General features: G+C 44.0%; 1 protein-coding gene across 8 annotated transcripts in view; it reads right to left on the bottom strand.

The window, feature by feature from the left end:
• Positions 1 to 21313, bottom strand: part of LOC105926900 (membrane-associated phosphatidylinositol transfer protein 2) — a 71357-nt gene that overhangs the window by 28218 nt on the left and 21826 nt on the right. For all 8 annotated transcript variants that reach the window (XM_036143736.1, XM_036143742.1, XM_036143739.1 and 5 more), the window contains exons 2-7: positions 15074 to 15332; positions 6850 to 7064; positions 5428 to 5549; positions 3515 to 3748; positions 3078 to 3410; positions 673 to 768 (exon numbers count right to left, since the gene is read on the bottom strand). In XM_036143736.1, the coding sequence (XP_035999629.1) occupies positions 673 to 768; positions 3078 to 3410; positions 3515 to 3748; positions 5428 to 5549; positions 6850 to 7064; positions 15074 to 15151 (1078 nt within the window). In that variant the 5' untranslated portion in view covers positions 15152 to 15332. The remainder of the gene's footprint in view (positions 1 to 672; positions 769 to 3077; positions 3411 to 3514; positions 3749 to 5427; positions 5550 to 6849; positions 7065 to 15073; positions 15333 to 21313) is intronic.

A 21313-nucleotide genomic window follows, 5' to 3' on the forward strand; every position in this document is an offset into this window, starting at 1 on the left:
GGCATCCTGGGGGTCACAGAGTCTCCATAGCAACCACTTATTTTAGGACTTTAATACGTCTTTCCAAGAAGAAGCAAGAAGTTGCTGTAAATATGTCCCCATTTGTTTTTGACTGCTTCTACTGCAAGTGAAATGAACAGCAGTAATAACACGGACTGTCGTTGCTGTTAATTCACAATTGTGAAATTGATAAATACAGTTGACAAAAAGCCGTGTTAAACTTGGAATAAATGAGATTAATGAGTGAGCAGAGTCAGTGTGACAGAAATGAAGGTGCAAAATGCTCCAGGTTTATTCTTGTCCGACATGACATCATCACACAGACAGTCGTTTGGAGAGGGGCGTTTTATTGCGGGGATGCCTGATAAATTCTGGACGTGTCTAAGAGAGATGAGTGTTTTGGTGAACTGATTTCTGAAGGTGGACGTCGGGACGAAAGACGAGTCCTCGGCCCGCTCTTCCTCCGGGGGGAGCGCGGCTGCGGCACCACACCCACCTATTTCAACGGCAGACCCAAAGCATGCTGGGTATCTGGAAAGCTTAAGAACTGATCTGTGGTTAAAGACACGCATGCAGAGCGGTTGAAGAAGGAGGAGGAAAAAAAGTGTGAAAAAAAAACAAAACAACTTCCTTTAAAAAAAAAAAAAAAAACTAATTATAAATTTGATTTACCATGAGCGTCGAAGAACTCCTCGTCCGAGCTGTCGTCTGAATCCCGCGCTATGCTCTGCATCCTCCACTCTGAGAGGCTGTGACGCGACGGGCTCACTGTCAAAGCAGCAGAGGCAGGCGAAAGGCTCGCTGTTAATTGGGGACATGTGTTCCTCCAGCCTCTCTCTTTTCTTTTTTTAACACGTACACAGATACACTTCCAACAAAGCATTGTCGCACAAGCCCACCCACACCCCCCCACAATCTCGCGCACAAACACGGTGTTATATAAACATGCAAACAGTCTCTGCGGTGCGCTGCTTCGTCGCAGATGGGCTGCATGGTGGTCAGGGGTGATGCGTGAAAAGGGAGACCCAATGCAGCCGAAAACCCCCCCCCACCCCCCTAAAAAAATAAATAAATAGATATATCAAATACCCCCAGAGCTCCTTGGGAGGAGGAGCGTGGCGAACACTAAGAGTCGGCCCCGTCTGTCACGCTTCTACGACCAACACCTCGTGTATCATTAGAACAGCGGAGGAGAGAGGGACAAGCTGGTGGGGGGGGGGGGAGAAGGGCACAGCTGTGGCTGTCAGGACGCTCAGACAAACAGAAGCTGTGGAGGGGCGGGGAGGGTCGCGTCGGCCTCCACAGATTCGTGATGTCAGCACTGCTGCTAAAAATAGCTCCGTGGAGAACCACGGGATGCTGCTGCTGGAGGAGGAGGAGGAGGGGGGGGGGGGGGGGGGGGGGGGGGCTTTGGTTTCAATAGGGTGAGACCAGGTCTGCTGGAAGAGAGTAAGGGTCCACGAGGAAGCTACAGTGAGCGCTACCTTAAAGGAAGGATGCCACATGGGTGTGTTAGGACATGTGATCTGTGATGTCAGAGGGTGATGCTAAAAATAACCGCGCTCTGTAGGAAAGAAGCTGCTCAAGTTAGACACTCAGACGAGGTTGAGGGGCACGAGGAGAAAACACTGCGGATGAAAGCGAAGACGGGCGGCACGTCCCGGGCGCCGCTCCCCGTCCGCCCGACCGACTGCAACGCCGCCTATTAATGCCTGAGCAGCGGCTTTTCATGACACATTGTCTCTGTGCGGCAATACCTGGGAGCGAGTTATTTTTAGATGCCGTCTTATTAAAACTGCTTACGAGAGTAATAGTGAGAAGTTTCAAAGGTTACGGATGCCAGACTTTGATAAAGCAGGTTCCCTCCATATTTAAGGGTCCTCCTTGTTAAATTAAGAATGTGTAAAAATAACCTGAAATCATGTATATCAAAAATACGATAAAACACTTTTGGTAAATAATACCATCGATTTGAAGGTAGATATGTTTAAAGCACGTATGTTTGGCGCTAAAAACTGAATTTGAATGCATGTTTTATAACAAGGATGGAACTGGAACACTAATAGTCGATCTGATTATACATTTATAAAAGACGTAAAAAGGATCCATTTATCTTAAGATGGTTTTTGTCAATTGGTGCGATGTAATTTAACTAAACTGGTCTAAACTATGTTTAATTCAGCAAAAAGTTTAAGCTTAACTGTAAAAAAAAAAAAAAAAAAATCAAAGCAGGACAAGGACCCAAAGTTTCTCCTGCCACTGCCGACAGTGAGCAGGATAGCAAGCACAAAACACAAAGAACTCCAAATCCTAGAGATCTGCAGAGGTTCTGTGTGAGAATATGTCTCTGCTATAAAAAGCTACATTTATTTTAAGACTTTTTCCACATCTTTACCCTTGTCCATTATCGAGCGAGGTGGTGTATAAGAAGAGCTTAAGGGAAGACACTGGGGTGTGAATATAAGAGCTGGACCCAAAATGTGCTGTGGGTTTTGTTTTATTTCATATATAAAGCTTTGTTATTAGGGCAGCCAACGTCGAGTTTATTTCAAGAAAGAATCTTCGGATCTATCGAGCAAGTTTTAGGGGAATTTGTCTCCAGGGCTGCCAGCTCAGACTTTATTTAATCAGTCAGGGAGGAGGAGGCAGCCGCAGCCATGATCTATCGTTGTTCCATCCGCACAATGCGTTTGTTCTATAAACGTAAATCAAGCCAGGGAGAAACCAAACCCGCACACAGGTGCTCTTTACTGTGGCCAAAGTGATTTAGAGATGAGCAGTTTTTTTATTATTTAACGCTAATCTTAGCAGGATTTCTATGTGTTTCCGAATGAAATTCCACTACAGGATGACTATAAAGGAAACTTTTATAATTATTTTCCTTTTAGTCAATTATTATTCAGTATTTTTGTGTGATTCTTCTCTTGTTATTTTAGGCTACAAACCAGACGCCTAATTCCCATAAATCTGGACCGTCGCATGTGGGTGATTTCTTTGTGAGGATGTGTGAACGCCTGAGCTGCAATGCACACAATGACTGCGGTGGCCGCGGCTGAAAAGCTGGACACACTGTTCACCTCCTCTCTTGGATGAGCGGGAGGACCTGGACGAGGTGGACCACTGCTTGGTGAGGACGCCTCGCGGCTGGAGAGTCTCCACGGATCTAGTGACCGTCTCCTCGGCCTCGATGGAGCTGATTGCCTCCTTCGCCTCCTGCTCTTTGTCTGGAGACGGAGCGCTGCCGTTGGCCTCGGTGGCCTCCTCGGCCTGGCAGAACTGGGCCATCTTGGTGGCCAGGGCCAGCTGGGTTTCCAGCTCCAGCTGCCTGATGTCCTCAATGGTCAGACCGTACCACTCGTCCTGCCAGCACCAGGCCTGCCGGTGGGCGCGCACCATCACCTTCCTGAGCCCTGAAGGGAAACAGCGAGCAGACAAACGTGTGAGCGGGGGCGCACCGACTCTGACGACAGAAAAAAAAGCGCCTTTTGTAAACCGGACGTTCGAATCCGCTCACCAACATCGTGAATGAAGCGTTCGATCTTGGACTGCATGCCCCAGTAGCGAAACTCCACTTTGCAAAGTTTGTAGGCACACATGATGGGAGTCTTCCCTGAGTTGTTGTTGTACTCCTCTATCCAGTCATCCTGCAGGGGGCCCCTCTGGGTCTTCACCGACTTGTAGAGCCTCGGGTCCTCCTCTGCCTTGTACTCGTGTGGGGGGATGGGATCGGTCACTATGTCGATTGGGTCTGCCAAAGAAAATCGTGTTTGAGGCAGAAATAACTGGTGTTGCCAGATGTTTGGGAGGAATGTCATAACGAACTAAGTGCAGTTTTATAAGCATGTCATAATGTGCGCAGGAGGGCGGTGGAGCGCAACATGTTTAAGCCTGCGCTTAACACGTCTGTATCCGTTTCATAACTGACTCTCAGACTGACTGCATCAGATACATGAGAACCAGTGACTGACTAAAATCCTTACAAATAATATCATAGCTGGGTCACTGCGTGCCCTACAGGCGTTTATTTCTTTATTGTGGTGTGATGGGAGGTTTTTACCCAAAGACAAAAACGATGCTGCGTCACTAAACCGCTACAAGTGGCCTTCATCCACTGTTTATACATAAATAAGAGCTGACAAGAAATGAAAACTAATACTGAACAGGAAAAGGGTGCGCTTACAGATACTTGGAATCTTTAATTATTGTGGCTAGTAAAAACTCAGAGAGTTCAGTTTCTCTGATTATTGCTTAAGGGCTTTTCATGGAGACAGGTTACATCATGCCCAAGACCAGGGGTGTCCAAAGTGCTGCCTGGACCTATTTGTGGCACCTAGGAATAATTTTGAGAGGCCCACGACCGCAGTTCAGGAACGGTACAAATTTAGCCCTGCAGCAAAAGAAGCTGATGCCAATGGAGACATTTCTCTTTTTTTTTTTAGGATGAAATTGACGACAAATGTAGATTATCTTAAGGTAGAAATATGAGGTAGTACACAAAGATGTGTTTCTTTTATTAGCTGCGTATTTTCTGTTTTCTTGCTTTCTATTTAAAATCATAGTAAGTAAAGCTAAAAACATCCAGCAACTTTGTACTCAAAAACAGACTTAAGCACATCCATTCATTCAGTTTGGCTGGACATAGCCAGGCTATTTGAAGAAAGTTCTTGTTTTTCTCGTTGCAAACAAATCAACAGCAATTTCTAGAGCAACAAAATAGAAAAACATCTTATCCTAAAAGTTAGAAAATTGTAGCCCCCTTTCTGTCACTGAGGCAAACAGCCGAGACCCTTTCTTCTGACCCACAATGATTTGTTCTTTTCTATGTTTTTTCATTAAAATATAATTGCAAGTATAATTTATTGGCGAGCAGATGTAAAGAAAAGATGAAAAAAAAAACATGTTTTTAACGGGAAAAGAAAAACAAATTTGGCCCCTTTCAATTTCTAGAAATGCAAAGTCTGGAAAATCACGAAGCTGAGTGTTCACAGTGATGCATTCAAGCTTATCAATGATAAGTTAGGTGGAAGGAAAACATCTGGTAGTAAAAAGGAGCACAACAGCCTTTAGAGCATTGTGAAGCAAAGAACATTTAGTATTTTTTCTAGTTTTTTGAATACAAATCTTCCATATTTTGAATTAAATTTATCACAACATTACATAAGACCGGTTACATTTTTTTAAAAAAGCTGTGGCTATCCCAACAGAAAAATGTAATTTTGGATTTTCCTAAATTGTAGGCCATAATCACCTAAATTAACAGAAAAAAAGGCTTGAAAAACAGCAACGTGTAATGAATCTCAATGAGTTATTAATTTTCAGTAATTATTAAGATACACCAGTACGTGATTATTATTGTGTTACTGAAATGTCAGTGAAACTACTTAAATTCTACATCATAAAAAGCTTTTTGTGCTTAAAGAGTCTCACCAATAGTCCTTTGCCTCTTGTCTGTTGCAGACAGGTTAAAGACATCTGCTTGGTTGCCGGTGTCGGGCTTGTAGTAGGTCTCGATGTCAATGGAGAACTTCTCGACAAAGGGACAGGTGTATCTGCAAGACATGCGGTGGCGAAACAAACCACAATATACATGAATTATGAATCACTTACTGCCCTGAGTCCTATATCAATGCTCATACTGAACGGCTCAGGATTAGTCCAAGAGGGCCGACACATCCTCAGTGTGAAAGACAAGGGACATGAGAGTCGAGTTCCTCTGTTGTGCCAGAGAGCTCTGCAGTAAAACTGTCACTGGTTATATAGACATGTCAGCAAGCACTTGGGGCCTATCAACATTCCCACAGCACCGTCTCGGGTGCATCTTATTTCAGTATCCCCACATCTCTGTTTATCAAGCAGACAAATACAGCGGCACACGGAGAATGAGGGGTCACGAGGCTGCTGGACACGAGCATGTGCCGCTCCTATAGCCTGCTGGGTAATATTCCGACAGCTTGATCTGGGGTCTATATTCTCTGTCGGCCTACACAACGACAGATTTGGTGTCAACAACACCTGGGTATTAGCCTGACGTAGTCATACTCAATTCTAGTCAGAATTTGAGTCTGATACTGCTCTATAGAGCTGTGATTATGGGGCGTGTTTCGAACGAACCAGGAAAAAGAATGCCTCTGCACTCAATTGGATAGACCTACAACCAATAAGAGCAACGGAGTGTGTGACGTATGTTAAGCGACGCATAGTTGTTGTCAACAGAACTCAACTGCACACTGGAAAAGAAGTAGCCTAGAATAAGAAGATGAGCGTGAACGATTTTTGCCGGTGTTGCAAAAAGAATGTAAGGATACAAGGAGTTATTCAACACACGAACCGTAGGAAGGACGCCAAAAACATCTTTCTTTTCAACAAATGCCTTGATCGCGTTTCTCTGTTCCTCTTTTAAAATTCATTTGCTGTCGATATCTTCTAGAACAGACTTAATAGCAGAATCTACACACCTCAACTCTCCAGCGGCAGCCATCGTTGTTGTAAACGAATTCAACCCAAGTGCGCTTTGGTGACGTGGTTGATTACATTACTGTTGATCATCTGTCCATCATCGTATAAAGCCCTCCCCGATAATTTGATTGGCCCGCCAGATATTGGGCGAGCATACTCGCGCTACTATTGAGCAATGCCAGACCGAACTTCCCGACCTAAAACGTTGTGGGCGGGACTAAGTTCGGAATGGCACCCAGGCTACCTGGGTATCACCCAGAAGCTCGGTTTTTGTAGTTACTCTATTCTGTTCAACACGGGGAACGCTGCCTGACATTGCATGCGAGCACATCACTAACTAACCAAACTGGAGCAAACAAATGATCGACGTAGCTCGCCTGAAAACACGCCTACCTCGTTCGGGTGTAAGGGTAGGCATTCCAGGACTCCTCTTCGACCCTCAGAGCTGCTTTGGGCAGGATGGAGCGGAACCAGCTGGGTATGTGCATGCCGATGTGGTAGACCTTGTGGGTGTACTGACCCGCCCCACCTGGTCCATCTGTGTACGGCTTATTCTTGAGGATCTCTACCCCACTGCCTTCGCCGCAGGTCTCTTCTCTGCTCTTTTTCTGCAAGCGAAGCGAAGCAAAGAAAGTGAAGTGACTTGCCACGCCGTTTATATTTACACATTAGAAGCGTGTGGTAAAGGGTTAAATCTAATACAACATTTGGAACATGTTCTATTGCTCAGAAAGAAATGGTTAAGTGTGTAGCCGGGGATCCTTGGATGTGCCCTTAAAATCAATTTAACTTGCTTTTCTCCAGGCCACATCAAAACGGCCTTGAAGGGCCGCCGGTCTAGTCAAAGGAAATCCCTTAACCACGCAGTTGGTGTACCGAGGTCTTACAAACATGTGGAGGATATGACTTTGTCGGTTAAAAAAAAAAAAGGGTGAAACCGAGCGCTTAGTACGGTTATGTTTTAAAAATACAACTGGAGACGGCACAAAGATGAGAAGGAGAGGCTGCGGCATCATCCTGGGGGGTAAAAATAGACGCACGGTTGGTAAAAAAGAAAAAAAAAAAACGTCCCTCTGTAGGTGGATACATTTTTTACACTACAAAGTCAAGATTGCAACAATAAAAACTGCAACGGTACAACAGGAAATGGCCAGCAGACGTCTGGGGCCGCAGCAGCGTTTAGCACTGCAAGACTCATTTGTTCATTCGAACGGATCAAAAAGACATGATGCACAAGATTTTGCTATTCCATCGTCTCTGAACCACTCGGCAACGAAATATAATCTGCGCAAACACCTGAAATCCACCACGGAGTGATTTACTGCTACAGAGAGGGACTGGGATTTTATAGAATGAATGTTTGCCTAAATTTAAATGCATGCAAAGAACAATTCGGTATCTTAGTGCAGTAAAATGTGAGCATGGTGTGACCAAGCTGCTTGTTTTGTCAGTGAAATGTTTTTTTTATATACCATCCTGCATTTGAATAAATACTTTGCCGGATATTTTAAGGCAAGTGGAAACAAAAAGCTATCAGGGAAAAGTGTTCAAGTCAACCTACTGTTCTCCAGGGGCCAATTCATGCACTGTTTGTCCATGGTTCCTCTTTCCCCCAAATGTTCGCCTCAGTTCATGTTCGGATACAAGAATCAAAATTGGGCCCAATTTTCTTTTAGGTCTGAGAAGCTCCTAATAATTCTTAGATTTTATTCAGTTCAGACAAAAGTATTTTTCATCTTTATGTCATACCAGTGTTGTAGTACTCGAGTCCGAGACTCGACTTCGAGTCCGAGTCATTAGCTAAATTTAGAGACTCGTGACTTGACTTGGACTTGAGCACTGATGACTCGAACTTGGACTCGGACTCCTACATTTAGATCATTCTGACTCGGAGATTGAGAAAAAGACTTGACTTTTTTTTATATCATTAGGCTAAAATTGTAATATGTCATTAGAATATTATTATTATTTGGTGTATGATTTTAATATCTAAATTATTAGTGCAATGTGGTGGAGTGTGGATTTTTTTTTTTAGTTTAAAAACATGTAGGCTATGCTTACTTTAGTGCGGAACTTGGACTCGACTTGATCAATAGTGACTCGACTCTGATTTTTTTTTAATGACTTGGACTTGACTCGGACTTGAACACTGGAGACTCGAACCTGGACTCGGACTCGAGGCATAGTGACTTGACTACAACACTGTGTCATACAACGTTCCCCTTTTAAATACTAGAGTTTAGATTATTTTTGATCAGACAGTGAACACACAATGTCTGATCATCAATAAATGTGACTCTTAATTTTAGTGATCTTTCTTACATCAGTCTTTCAAGTTAAAGTATCAATTCATCTTTGCAACTAAATCTCCAAATCCACAGAAATTTGGATTAGGAGATTTAGTACAATCTCCAAATCCACAGAAATCTCAGACCTTTTTTTTCCTTATGCAGTAGAGATCCGTCGCTGGAAAGGAAATTCTTCTTCAGACACGTTTTAGAGGCGCAATGAGACTGACATTGAAACAATTAAATGCCGGTTAACTCTGCTACAAGTGGAAACGCACGCAAAGATCTGGCGCTGTAGCCTAAACGTTGTCTTACTTCAGCACAGATGGACAGAGGCAGATATTACAGTGACTAGTCTGACAACACACTCCACAATTCATAGCTTTCTGAAAACTGTGCATCCCCCCCAAACTGCAAATCAGGAAGCCCGAACGCAGGAGTATGGAGCCACACCTTTCCCATATTTACATTCCAGGTGCAGAGCGGGGCGGAGACAGGGGGGTGCACTTCCTCACGGTCACAGCTAGGTGAGACAACGTTACACAATCAAAGCGATCACAGAGAAGAGCGCGAGGCACGGCCAGGGCAAGGGCTGGGGATTGTTGGGAAATCCGTGAAACGGGAAATCTGAACATCTGAGCAGAGTCCAAGTGTTCACGACTTTAGTGGGGGGAAAAAAATGCAAGCTCAAGGATCATAAATGCCAAAGAGCAGAGGTTTCGTTTCTCCAGATGTTCAAGTGAAAATGATCCTGTTTTTACTTCTTCTTTCAGTCCATTTGCATGTTAGCAGTGAGCAAGATCTCTCCAGTTTGCCACTGAATGAGTGGAGCTGCGAGCAGGAAGTCATGATGCATCCAGCACTCTGGACCTCATTACCTCTGACAGGTCATTCATTAGCTGCTCGCCCTGCTCTCAACAGCTCAGATGCAGTTACAAAGACACAGCACAGACGTCCCAGCGCTGCCCAGCTACCCAGCCGTACACAAAGCCACTAAGTGAATCCAAAACAACGTTACGTGAGCCTAATGCAATAATTACAGAATCATACAGAATCATTAATGAACATAAACATAAGTAATTCTTGGCCTTTAGACGTTAATAAAATTAGTGGTTAACCCAATTTAAACATGTTTGGTCAGTGGAATAGTCCAAAACCTAGCTCCATCCCCGCATTATCATATTCATACAATCACATCTCTCATAGTTACTCATCCATATTTATACCGTTTCACATTTTTCCTGACATGTGACTATAGGGTGCAAAGTACAGAGTTTTTGTGTTTCTCACTCAAGCAACTTCCCGTTTCAGCTTTAAAAGATTAAAAATGCTGAGTTTCCTGACTCCTCCTTTCTTAGACAAATGTTTTAGTGCCGTGATCAACGGCGTCCTCAGATCAAGCAGCTACATAAAGGTGCTCCTCGTGAGTTAAACACAAGAGATTTTGTGCTCAGAAAAGAGAGACTTTCAGCTGCTTCCACTCACTTCTGCTATATTTTACGCAATCACTGCGTGACTCAGTAATAAAAAGTGATTTGGGAGTCCATTCACATCAGAGTAAGAATCCATGTCAGACTTTGCAATCGCTGCTTTTCCCATTGTGTTATGGACTGATTTACAGATTTGATAGCTTGTGCAATACACGGCCGGTCTTCGGTAACCTCCGGCAGTGCCTGGTGCTTGAATCTTACACATTTGGTTTGTGTCGTTTTTTTTTTTTTGTTTGTTTTTTTTTTTTTCCCATTTCTTTGTTTTGGACAGATTGGCTGGGCAATATATCAAGATTTTTAAAATATTATGATTTTTAAAAAAGAGATGTAAGATGAAACTGTATTGTTTATACCGTACGGAAGAGGATTAGGGCCATTAAAAAAAAAAAAAGTATTAAAATCTGACTTTTTTCTCAGAATTCTGAGAAAAAAAATCTAATTTCTGAGATTAAGACTTTAATCTCAGAATTCTGACAAAAAAGTCAGAATTGAATACTTTTTTTTTTGAATGGCCCTAATCTTCTTCCGTAATACTCAGAGGGTCTAATTTGCGTTAAAATTATACTTTTATGTATTCCAGTAGTTTATAGTTCAGCCGTTTCTCACATTTATCAGCTGTTTGTTAAAATCCTGCCTGTGAGACATTTAGGGAAAAGCTTTGATTCAAAGGCGCCTTTTTATGATAAACAACAACATATCGAGATAAATATGGTATATCAATATTCAGCCTAAAAAAAAAGCAAGGTCTTGTTTTTGGTCCGTATCGCCCAGCCTTAATCTGATGCAATGCAAGCCTGAACACAGGAGAGAAAGAAAACGTGAAGATCTCCTTAGAATATTTTCATCGGGCCAGGGCACAAAATTAAAGTTTCTGTGTCAAAAGATCCACTTTCCTTGTTGTGCACAAACGTACCTCTTTGACAACCTTGTTTTTCAGTTACTAAATATGCAGTTAGCATCAAAGCATCACGTTTAGATATAACTGCACCGACAGGATGGAAGTCACATCCTGGTTCCTTCTTAGCGCCGTCGACTTACTGAGCCATGTTTCCTGTCAGAGATGCACTTTAACTCCAAAAGATGTACAGAAGCTACGACGTCAAAAACACGAAACCTTCAGCACAAATAGCTGAGCCACAGTAGAATGCTCTAATATTTAATCCTGTCTTGATGAATTTTCTTCACTCGTTAATGCAAATCCCTGCAGATTTATGAAGACATGATCGGCTGGCTATCGAATTAGAAGGCGGCGGAAGGGCAAGGGAAATTAAGTAGAGATGGCGTGGGCGTGCTGAGCGCGGTGCAGACGTGGCTAACATGTCCTGAGGCCCCGTCTTCATCCACGAGGTCTTTAGTGGATTGGCGTCAGCCAGGCCTACGTGTGGCTGCTGCCCTGGTAACCTGAAGCAGTGCAACGCAGGCAAGCGTGCCGCTTTGTCTCCCGTTTCTTCCCATTCCTTCCTCTCAGCGCCATCATGTTATCCCCCCCCCCCCCCCCCCCATCCGCCCCGTTTCCTCTTTTCATTCAGTCTCTCATGAGCAAAACCTGACCACCGGCATGCGGCTGATGTCATGGTCGCCATGGTGACCGAAGCCTCACAGCAGCCGAGCTGTGTGGAGACGGTGAGGTCAGCGATAAAGGTAACTACGGGTCAATAATGTAACGCTGTACGGCTGCCAGCGGACGCGTGAGCCGCTTCCTCGCGGAGGACCGACCTGCCAGCCTGCCTCCTCGTCTGCGTCTGTGCAGATCTGCCGGGGGAACCGAGCGCAGCACAGCTAAGATGTTTCTGCAGGATTAACGCCTCGCAGTTACACGCAAGCTATGCAAAAAAAGGCACTGAGGGAATGAGGGTCTAGTGTCGGAGCTCATATAAAATGTTCCCTCTCGTGTTTGTCAGAGTGCGAAAAAGGCCTAAGTAAACTTTTGCGAGAGTCTGAGCGTTGCTTTGTGTTGACTTAAGGAGTTGATGTTGACGTACATGGTGCTATATCTCTTTTCCTGCCGGCCTATTTTCCTTCACACACTTCATGTCCATCACCGCCTGATCAGACACGGCTGTATCCGTCACAGACCATCCGACATGCATCACATAACCCGGGTCAAGATTATCCACCCATCCATCCATCCATCCATCCATCCATCCATCCATCCATCCATCCATTTTCTAACACGTCTATCCCTTATGGAGTCTTGAGGGGTGCTGGTGCCTATCTCCAGCTGTCAATGGGCGAGAGGCGGGGTACACCCTGAACAGATCCTCAGTCTATCGCAGGAGTCAAGATTATAATAGCAATAATGTAATAGTAATATCATCTTTATTGTCATTGAAACATACATTACAATAAAATTTGTTCTCTGCTTTTAACCCATCACCCTTGGGGAGCAGTGGGCTACCATGTGCGGCGCCCGGGAAACAATATGGGGTTAAGGGTCTTGCTCAGGGACCCAGAGTGCAGGCGCTGGGGATTGAACCGGGTACTTGCATCCTTCTTTGAGTGCAAGCGCGCTGCTCTAACCACTCGGCCACCACTCCCCCCCCATACCCCGAGAGGCAGCTCTGTAGGCAATTTGGGGTTAAGTGCCTTGCCCAGGGGCACATCGACATGTGGCAAGGGGAAGCTGGAATCGAACCCACAACCTTCAGATTATGTGAAGCAAGTACTATCATTCAATACCCCCCAACTCACAGACTGTAAAAAGTCTGTGGACCACTTATATTATAACGTCTCTAATTAGGTTAAAATTCACTTACATGTAAAACATGCATTTAGTGTATCTAAACAGCGGAAAGTAAAATATTTTCTTTTTTTACTCGCAACCTGAGTCATAATGGCAGACTCTGTGTTTTATTATTAAGGAATTTAGGCAACAACGGCAGCAGAAAGCAGTGGATAATTACAAACTAGTTCTTGTCAGTGGTTTGTACAATTACTGCTTCAACTTTCACACATCTAGACACGGACGTTTCTGCCCAATCTTGTTTGGGGAAAAAAAATAAAAAATAAAAAATAAGCCCGAGCTCAGTCATAGACTAGATGGATACATTTGTGTGCCGCCCTTTGTAGGTGCTGCTACAGATTCTCAGTTGAATTTAGGTCTGTACTTTAACTAGGCCACCCTAACACGTGATGTGAACTAATCAACTTCCTCCCTGGTTGTATATTTACGGTTCCTGTAGGTAAAGCATGATGCTCACACCACCGCGTTTCGCAGTCAGATTGCGTGTTAATGGTCAATAAAGCCTGTCTTATCTTATCTTATCTTAATAGGCAGCGTTACTTGCCAGCCATAAACAGCGTTTTGCATTGAGACCAAAAAGTCACATTTTGTTCTAATCAGACCTTCTTCCACATACATCCGGTGTTCCCTTCATGCCTGGTGGCCGTAAACAGGACCTCGCACGGTTTTCTTTTAACGGCGGATTTGCTTTCGTTACGCCGTCGTCTCGCCAGCAGATTTTCCAACTGAGCTGACAAAACGTGACAGGGTTAAAGGGGTGGGAATACTTTATCAAAGCACTGCAACTTCACACTGAAAGCTGCTCATCCGCGTCTAGCTTCATCAGAGCCGTGTCTGGTAGCCGACAGCAGATTGACTCCGCCCACTTCCTGCACAGACGTGACGTCTACGACAATTAAAAGCAGCCAGCTTAGTAGGTTCGGTTGGATAATCTATCAGCCTAAAAGAACTCTTTGTTCTTCTACTCTTTCTGCGTCACACAACTTGTGACCAATCATTTTAGTAAACCTGTGTGTCGGTGAAAAATTTCCCCTGTTGGTTTATCTTCTATTTGCTACGTTTAGCTGACCGTCTTCTTTTCTCTCACTTCTGGTGGTAGGTTGGTTAGTGCGTGTGTGTGTGTGCGTGTGTGCTTGTACTTGCGGCTGAGTGAGACTTTTTTTGCTCATTTTACTAGTTAAGCGAGGACTTTCATGTAAAGCGAGAACCCTTTTCGCTCCTCGCTTTTTTTCTGGGCTAGCGGTTCGGTTTAGGACTAAGGCATCGGTTAGATTTAGGTTAGGATTGGGGTTGGGTATGTACCGGTAAAGGTTAGCTTTAGGGCTAGGGTCAGGGTAAGGCCATAGAAAGAGTTGAAAACAAATGGAGGCCAATGGATTACTGATTTCTACTGTTCTCCAGTTTTGCATTGCATTGTATTGAAATGACTGTTGTCATTTCAGCTTTTAACTTTTTGTTCTCTCTCTCTTTTTCTTCATAGTAGGTACACCTGGTCTGGCGTTCTGTTAACTGTGACATCATCCAGGGAAGACAGATCACCCGCTACTACCATCTAATGTAGAACAGATTGCTAGATCAATGTGTGCTTCTGTGCTTTTTTGTTTCTCTTGTTGTGTCTCTGCTCTGTCTTCTGTAACCCCAGTCGGCCGAGGCAGATGACCGTTCATACTGAGCCCGGTTCTGCCGGAGGTTTTCCTTTCCGTTAATGGGGAGTTTTTCTTCCCACTGTCGCTTCATGCTTGCTCAGTATGAGGGATTGCTGCAAAGCCATGTACAATGCAGACGACTCTCCCTGTGGCTCTACGCTTCTCTAAGGAGTGAATGCTGCTTGTTGGGACTTTGATGCAATCAACTGGTTTCCTTATATAGGACATTTTTGACCAATCTGTATAATCTGACCCAATCTGTATAATATGATTGAACTTGATTTTGTAAAGTGCCTTGAGATGACATGTTTCATGATTTGGCGCTCTATAAATAAAATTTAATTGAATTGAATTGGAAGTCAAGGCACGGTCCTCAGTTTGTATTTTTAAACAAGAATGTGTGAGTGTTTGAGTAAATTAGGTGGGCCGTGCATCGTGCTGTTGCCTCACCTGGATCATGTAGAGCTGGGCAATGCGGTACTCCTCCACACTCATGGGCATGGGGATGCGGTACTCCTTAATGAGCATGGTGAATCTTGGAGAAGAGGGTACGAGGAGGGAATCGGGAAGAAGAAAGACAAGGAAACGGGTGGGGAGGGGGGAAAGGGTGAGGGAGGGGTGGAGGGATGGGGAGAGGGAAGAGGAGAGACGCCGGGCGCTCCTATGTGCGACTCGTCAGATCACCGGCTGAAGTCTGCATGGAGAGTTCCTGCGGATGGAAGGAAAAAACATGTTTTTAAAAAAAATAAAAGAAAGAAAAATATTGTTTTCTACATAAAGATCCCATTAAAGGCGTCAGTCCAATTCTTAACACATCGCTCACCACTCGAAACAATTAAAGGGAAAAAAGGAGCAAAAGTCCTCAAAAAAAAAAATAAGGAAAAGAAACATTCCCAAAGCTCACGCGCTGAGGAAGAAGAGAGAGCAACCCGTATGGTTATTCTCCGGCGAAGCCTCGGAAAGCTCTAGCGTTCGAGGCATCGCACCTCTCAAAAAGCGCAGCTACCTGGACAACATTCTCTTCTTATACGCAGGCCACGGCCCAGTCCACCCCAGCCCTCCGGCTCCGTCACGTGGGGAGCCTCGCTCGGCAACAGGGGGATTACAGTTTAGTGAGGAACTTTACATAACTTTGCACAACCAAGGTTTCACAAATAGCTCCATCCGAGTTACACAAAGCTTTGTTTTCCAACCACTGGGCAGCTAGAGGTAGGTGTGGGCTATGCGTGTGCAGCGTGTAGGTGGCGTGAGTTGCAGAAGTCTGCTTTTAACCGGTGCGGAGAGACCAGTTCTCCAAAAGCCAAGGAAGCACAAATCAAGAGCGTAACTGTGTGCATGAGCCGTGGCGCACGCAGGTTTATCTAAGTGAAATCTCCTGAATGTCAGCACGTTAACACACGAAGAGGAGTCGATGCAAGAAGAGCGATTTCCATCAGGGGAAAGAACAGTTTGGACTAAATGAGTAACGCTCAGTCAAAGACACTTCTTCTTTTTTTTTTTCTCTTAAGAGAAAACCTCAAAAAAGTAAAGTCACCTTTTATGTTCACAGACTAAGAAATACAGGTGCATCAAAATAAATTAGAATATCATCACAAGGTTAATTTATTTTCAATTCAAAAGAAAAATCACATATAGATTCAAAACATTACTGTTATGTTTGATAATTGTGGCTTATAAACCCAAATTCTGTTTTTCAAAAAAAAAAAATACAAAAAACATAATACTGTAAAACAGCAATGAAAAAGGGATATTTGATACTGATATGCTACGGTATGACCCATCGGATCATAGGGGAAGACTGAGAGCTGATTTGACCTGTATCCAACACATTCAACATAAACCCTCCACAGGGAAGATAAGCTTAAATAAACTGGTAACAGAGTGCTGAACGCATCTATCTATCTATCTATCTATCTATCTATCTATCTATCTATCTGCTAAGTGCTAAATCAGCAGGGATAATCAGACTTTAGATGATCACATGATCTGAATTTGAAGAGCCAGCACACACAGAGGTATACGGGACACAGACTACGACATTCCTTTTGCCAAGCCACTCCAGAACCAGCGACATCAGAAACATCCAACCGAGGCGACAGAGATGAACAGACTTGGACATTTCTCCGAGGTGCAAAGACCTCTTTTAAGATGAAAGTGAATTTAACATTTTAGACGGAGATCAATGCCCCAGAGTCTGGTGGAAGACTGGAGAGGCACCCGATCCAAGCTGCTGGAGCTGCTCGGATTAAAAATATGTTAATTACATAATGAATTTTGGTGAGTCTATATAATATATGAAAGTCAAATAAAATAACTTTTCAATAACATTCTAGGTTATCAATACCGTATGACACAAAGAAGCTCCGACAGTAACTTAAAAGAGCAAAAACTAAGAGATCCGTTTCCATCCGAGCGTGGCAAAAAAACAAACAACATGAACCTGAACTTAGTTACAGCTTGAACAATAAAAAAGTGCGTTAGATGACAGATGAAAACAATATCCTAACACAGCTTACATTTGGGAGGAAAAAAAATTAACTGCAGTGTTGCAGAACCGCAATATTAACCAATTTCTGACCTAAACAGCAGCAGCTGGACAAGGCTCTGGAGCTTAGCCTTTCTGTGTAATCACTCTAAGCGCACTAATATTCCCACTGCGTCACTTACCCACCAAGCAAAGAGCAGCTTCTGGTGGAACCAATATACCTGTACCTCCTCCTATTTACGGATAGCTCCTGAAACACCTCACTGATCAAGAAGCTCTACGATGCACCACACTGACAAAGGCCAGGCGGGCTTCTCAGACGCGGTTAAAAGGGCATTGCCGTTTTTTGCTGTACTGTAGACATTTTTCACGGCGATACCTCCTTGGTTTATGCCTCTTTTTCTTCATAGTAGGTACACCTGGTCTGGCGTTCTGTTAACTGTGACATTATCCAGAGAAGACGGCTCACCCGCTACTACCATCTAATGTAGAACTTCTGTGCTTTCTTGTCTCTCTTGTTGTGTCTCTGCCAGTGTTGTAGGACTCGAGTCCGAGACTCGAACTCGAGTCCGAGTCATTAGCTAAATTTAGAGACTCGTGACTTGACTTGGACTTGAGCACTGATGACTCGAACTTGGACTCGGACTCCTACATTCAGATCATTCTGACTCGGAAATTGAGAAAAAGACTCGATTTTTTTTTTATATCATTAGGCTATAATTTTAATATGTCATTAGAATATTATTTGGTGTATGATTTTAATATCTAAATTATTAGTGCAATGTGGTGGAGTGTGGATTTTTTTTTTAGTTTAAAAACATGTAGGCTATGCTTACTTTAGTGCGGAACTTGGACTCGACTTGATCAATAGTGACTCGACTCGGACTGGACTCAGATTTTTTTTTAATGACTTGGACTTGACTCGGACTTGAACACTGGAGACTCGAACCTGGACTCGGACTCGAGGCATAGTGACTTGACTACAACACTGGTCTCTGCTCTGTCTTCTCTAACCTCCAGTTGGTCGAGGCAGATGATCGTTCATACTGAGCCCGGTTCTGCCGGAGGTTTTTCCTTCCCGTTAATGGGGAGTTTTTCTTCCCACTGTCGCTTCATGCTTGCTCAGTATGAGGTGATTGCAGCAAAGCCATGTACAATGCAGACGACTCTCCCTGTGGCTCTACGGTTCCCCAGGAGTGAATGCTGCTTGTCGGGACTTTGATGCAATCAACTGGTTTCCTTATATTGGACATTTTTGACCAATCTGTATAATCTGACCCAATCTGTATAATATGATTGAACTTGATTTTGTAAAGTGCCTTGAGATGACATGTTTCATGATTTGGCGCTATATAAATAAAATTGAATTGAATTGAAGTTTACAAGGAGGGACAAGGCAGCAGGAAAATAGTATCGCTGAAAATAGCCGCACTCTTGGGAAACACTTGGAGAAAACTAGGCTAACTGCAGAGGCCCTGAAGCAAAGCCTGAAGCCCAACAGCCAGAAAGGTTTTTCAGAAACGGAGGCCAAGCTTGGGAGAGGAAGGTCACCACCACTTCAATCTCAACTTGAAACTGAAAAAAAAAAAAAAACATGTCACCAAGCTGAACTCCGTTTCTGAGAATTTCTTTTAAAATCACTCGATTAAAAAGACAAATATCGAAAGAAATGCTCCTGCTGACTTCTAACCGGCTGCCGATTGGCCACAGGAAAACCTCAGTTCTAGTCAACAGGCAAGCCACTTAAAAAGGAAGTGACATGAGGTCTTTAAAAAAAAAATGGCAGCAAAAGAAGAGAAAACACCTTAGTGCTCTGTGCACCAAGAAATATCGGCGGCACTGACACTGCAGGGGGATTTGTAGAGATGCTGAGGCAGTTCAGTTACTCCACCAGATGCATTATTCATCACATGTAGTCCCTTTTTGCTTAGACCTGAACATAAATACTCAATCCTAAGAACCAATCTAAAAAGAAAAAATGGCATGATGTTTCAAATAAAAATGTGATTTATTCATTTGATCTGACGTAAGCAATCAAATGAAATGACACGGTGGGGCTCCCTCATTAATTTTATGAACCTGCTAAATCCCGCTAAGAGTGGAGGAGAGTCTACAGGTAAGAGGCGGAGTAAAGCTCCGTCACAGGAAGACAGGGGCAAACCAGGACAGACGACCACACTGCAAAAACGGATCTAAAAATAAGTAAAATGTTCTTAAAATTAGTGTTTTTGTCATAGATTTGAGCAGGTAAATAAGATTATCTGCCAATGGAATGAGTATTTTGATCCCTTAAATAAGGTAATTAGATATACCGCACTTGAAATAAGATGAGGGAGATGAATTGTTCCCATTTTAAGTGCAAAAAATCTTGTTTACCTGCTCAAATCAAGGAAAAATACACTAATTTTAAGAACATTTTACTTATTTTTAGCTCTGTTTTTGCAGTGCACACACAAAGAGACAAACCTGGGAGTAACGTCGTATCACCAGTTTACCTAACATGCATGATGACTGTAGGAGGAAACAGGAGTACCAGGGGGGGAAAAAAACTCACATATGAGGGGAGAACATGCAAACAACACACTGAAAGGCTCCAATCAGCAGTTGGAGGAATAATATTCTAGCTGCAAGACAACGGTGCTGCAAGAAAAAACTGTACCGTCCGTATAAACAACAGCGAAATAAAGAGCAAATATTTCTTTTTCTTTTGACTAAAACCAGATTCATTGGGATCAATCAACAAATAAATGATTAAATATATTCAGTGTTTGGAAAATATGCCTCGGCTCGTGTACTAAAGCTGTATTTAAACACTGGTTTCGGTTCAGATTTAGTTTGCAAATCTCTTGTAATGATGCCGTTGAGACTGAAACCATCTGATTCACGGGATGCAGGAAATGTTCTCCTTCGCATTTAATTTCCAGACACCAGGCTGTCCTTAAAAAAAAAAAACCTTCGCCATTGCACGCGTGAGCCCATTTGATCTCCCACTCCAACTTTGGAGTCCGGTGCAGACGCAGTGCACAGCATCTGAACCTGTACTGGTCTATCCACCAGCATCCTCCAGAGTACTGGCATCATGCTTGACCCAGAAAAAAATAAAAAAGGCACTCTAGCACGCCAAGCTTAAAAATAGCTCCGTCACAATAATCCAAGCATACGCAAGCAGAGTGCCTGACGTTCGTTTAGAGGATATGCTCGGTCCCGTCTAAAAATACGGCCTCTGCCCCCCTCTGGGCAGTGACGCAACAGCGGCAAACGCCAGCGCACAAGGCTCATCACAAAGCAGCCTCCAACGTTTCTGCTCCGGTCTCAACAAACTGAAGCTAGCGATGGCTAGGGCATCCTTTAAAGCTGGGGCTGCGTTTCATTCCTCCTCCCAGCCTTTTCCTGTAGGCTGATCCTAAGTGTTTGCGGGCCGTCGCAGGACAGCACACCTGAGAGGCACATAAAGCCGCCTTTCGTAAGGCGCGTTGACACGTCAGAGGTGAAAACGGTCACATTTATTCGGGCTCTTATTTGCTGGTATTTTCCCAACCTTTTCATAATGAGTTGTCTCGTTCAGTTTTGAATCTTTTCTCTTGTGGTATCTGACTGAACGTTATGGTCAAGATTGCATCATCCATCCATCCATCGCTTATCTGAGATCGGGTTGTAGGGAGAGCAGGCCCAGGAGAGAAACCCAGACATCCCACTCTCCAGCAACATCCTCCAGCTCATTCTGGGGTGACCCCAAGGCGATCCTAGGCGTGACAGGATATCCAGTCCCTACAGTGAACTCTGGGTGTTCCCTGGGGTCTCCTTCCAGTGGGACGTGCTCAGAAACCCCCCCAAAGGGAAGCGCTTTGATCAGATGCCCAAACCACCCCAACTGATTCCTATTGACGGGGAGCAATTGCGCCTCTACTTTGAGCTCCCCCCCCACCCATCGGATAACAGAGCTCCTCATCATATCTCCAAGGCTGACCCCGGCCAGTTTCTGGCCACTCGTATCCAGAACCTTGTTCTTTCAGTCATGATCCATACCTCGTGACCACAGGTAAGGGTCGGACCGTGGACGGAGCGGTAAATCGATAGCTTCGCTTTTTGGCTCAGCTCTTTCTTCTCCTCAACAGACCAGAGCATTACCGCAGAGGCACCCACCATCATTTGTGAATTAGATACCAACTTAAACTCCTCCGCTTGAGGCAAGGACCATGGCCTCA

This window comes from Fundulus heteroclitus, chromosome 12 (assembly GCF_011125445.2).
Source record: "Fundulus heteroclitus isolate FHET01 chromosome 12, MU-UCD_Fhet_4.1, whole genome shotgun sequence".
NCBI classification, from domain to species: domain Eukaryota; kingdom Metazoa; phylum Chordata; class Actinopteri; order Cyprinodontiformes; family Fundulidae; genus Fundulus; species Fundulus heteroclitus.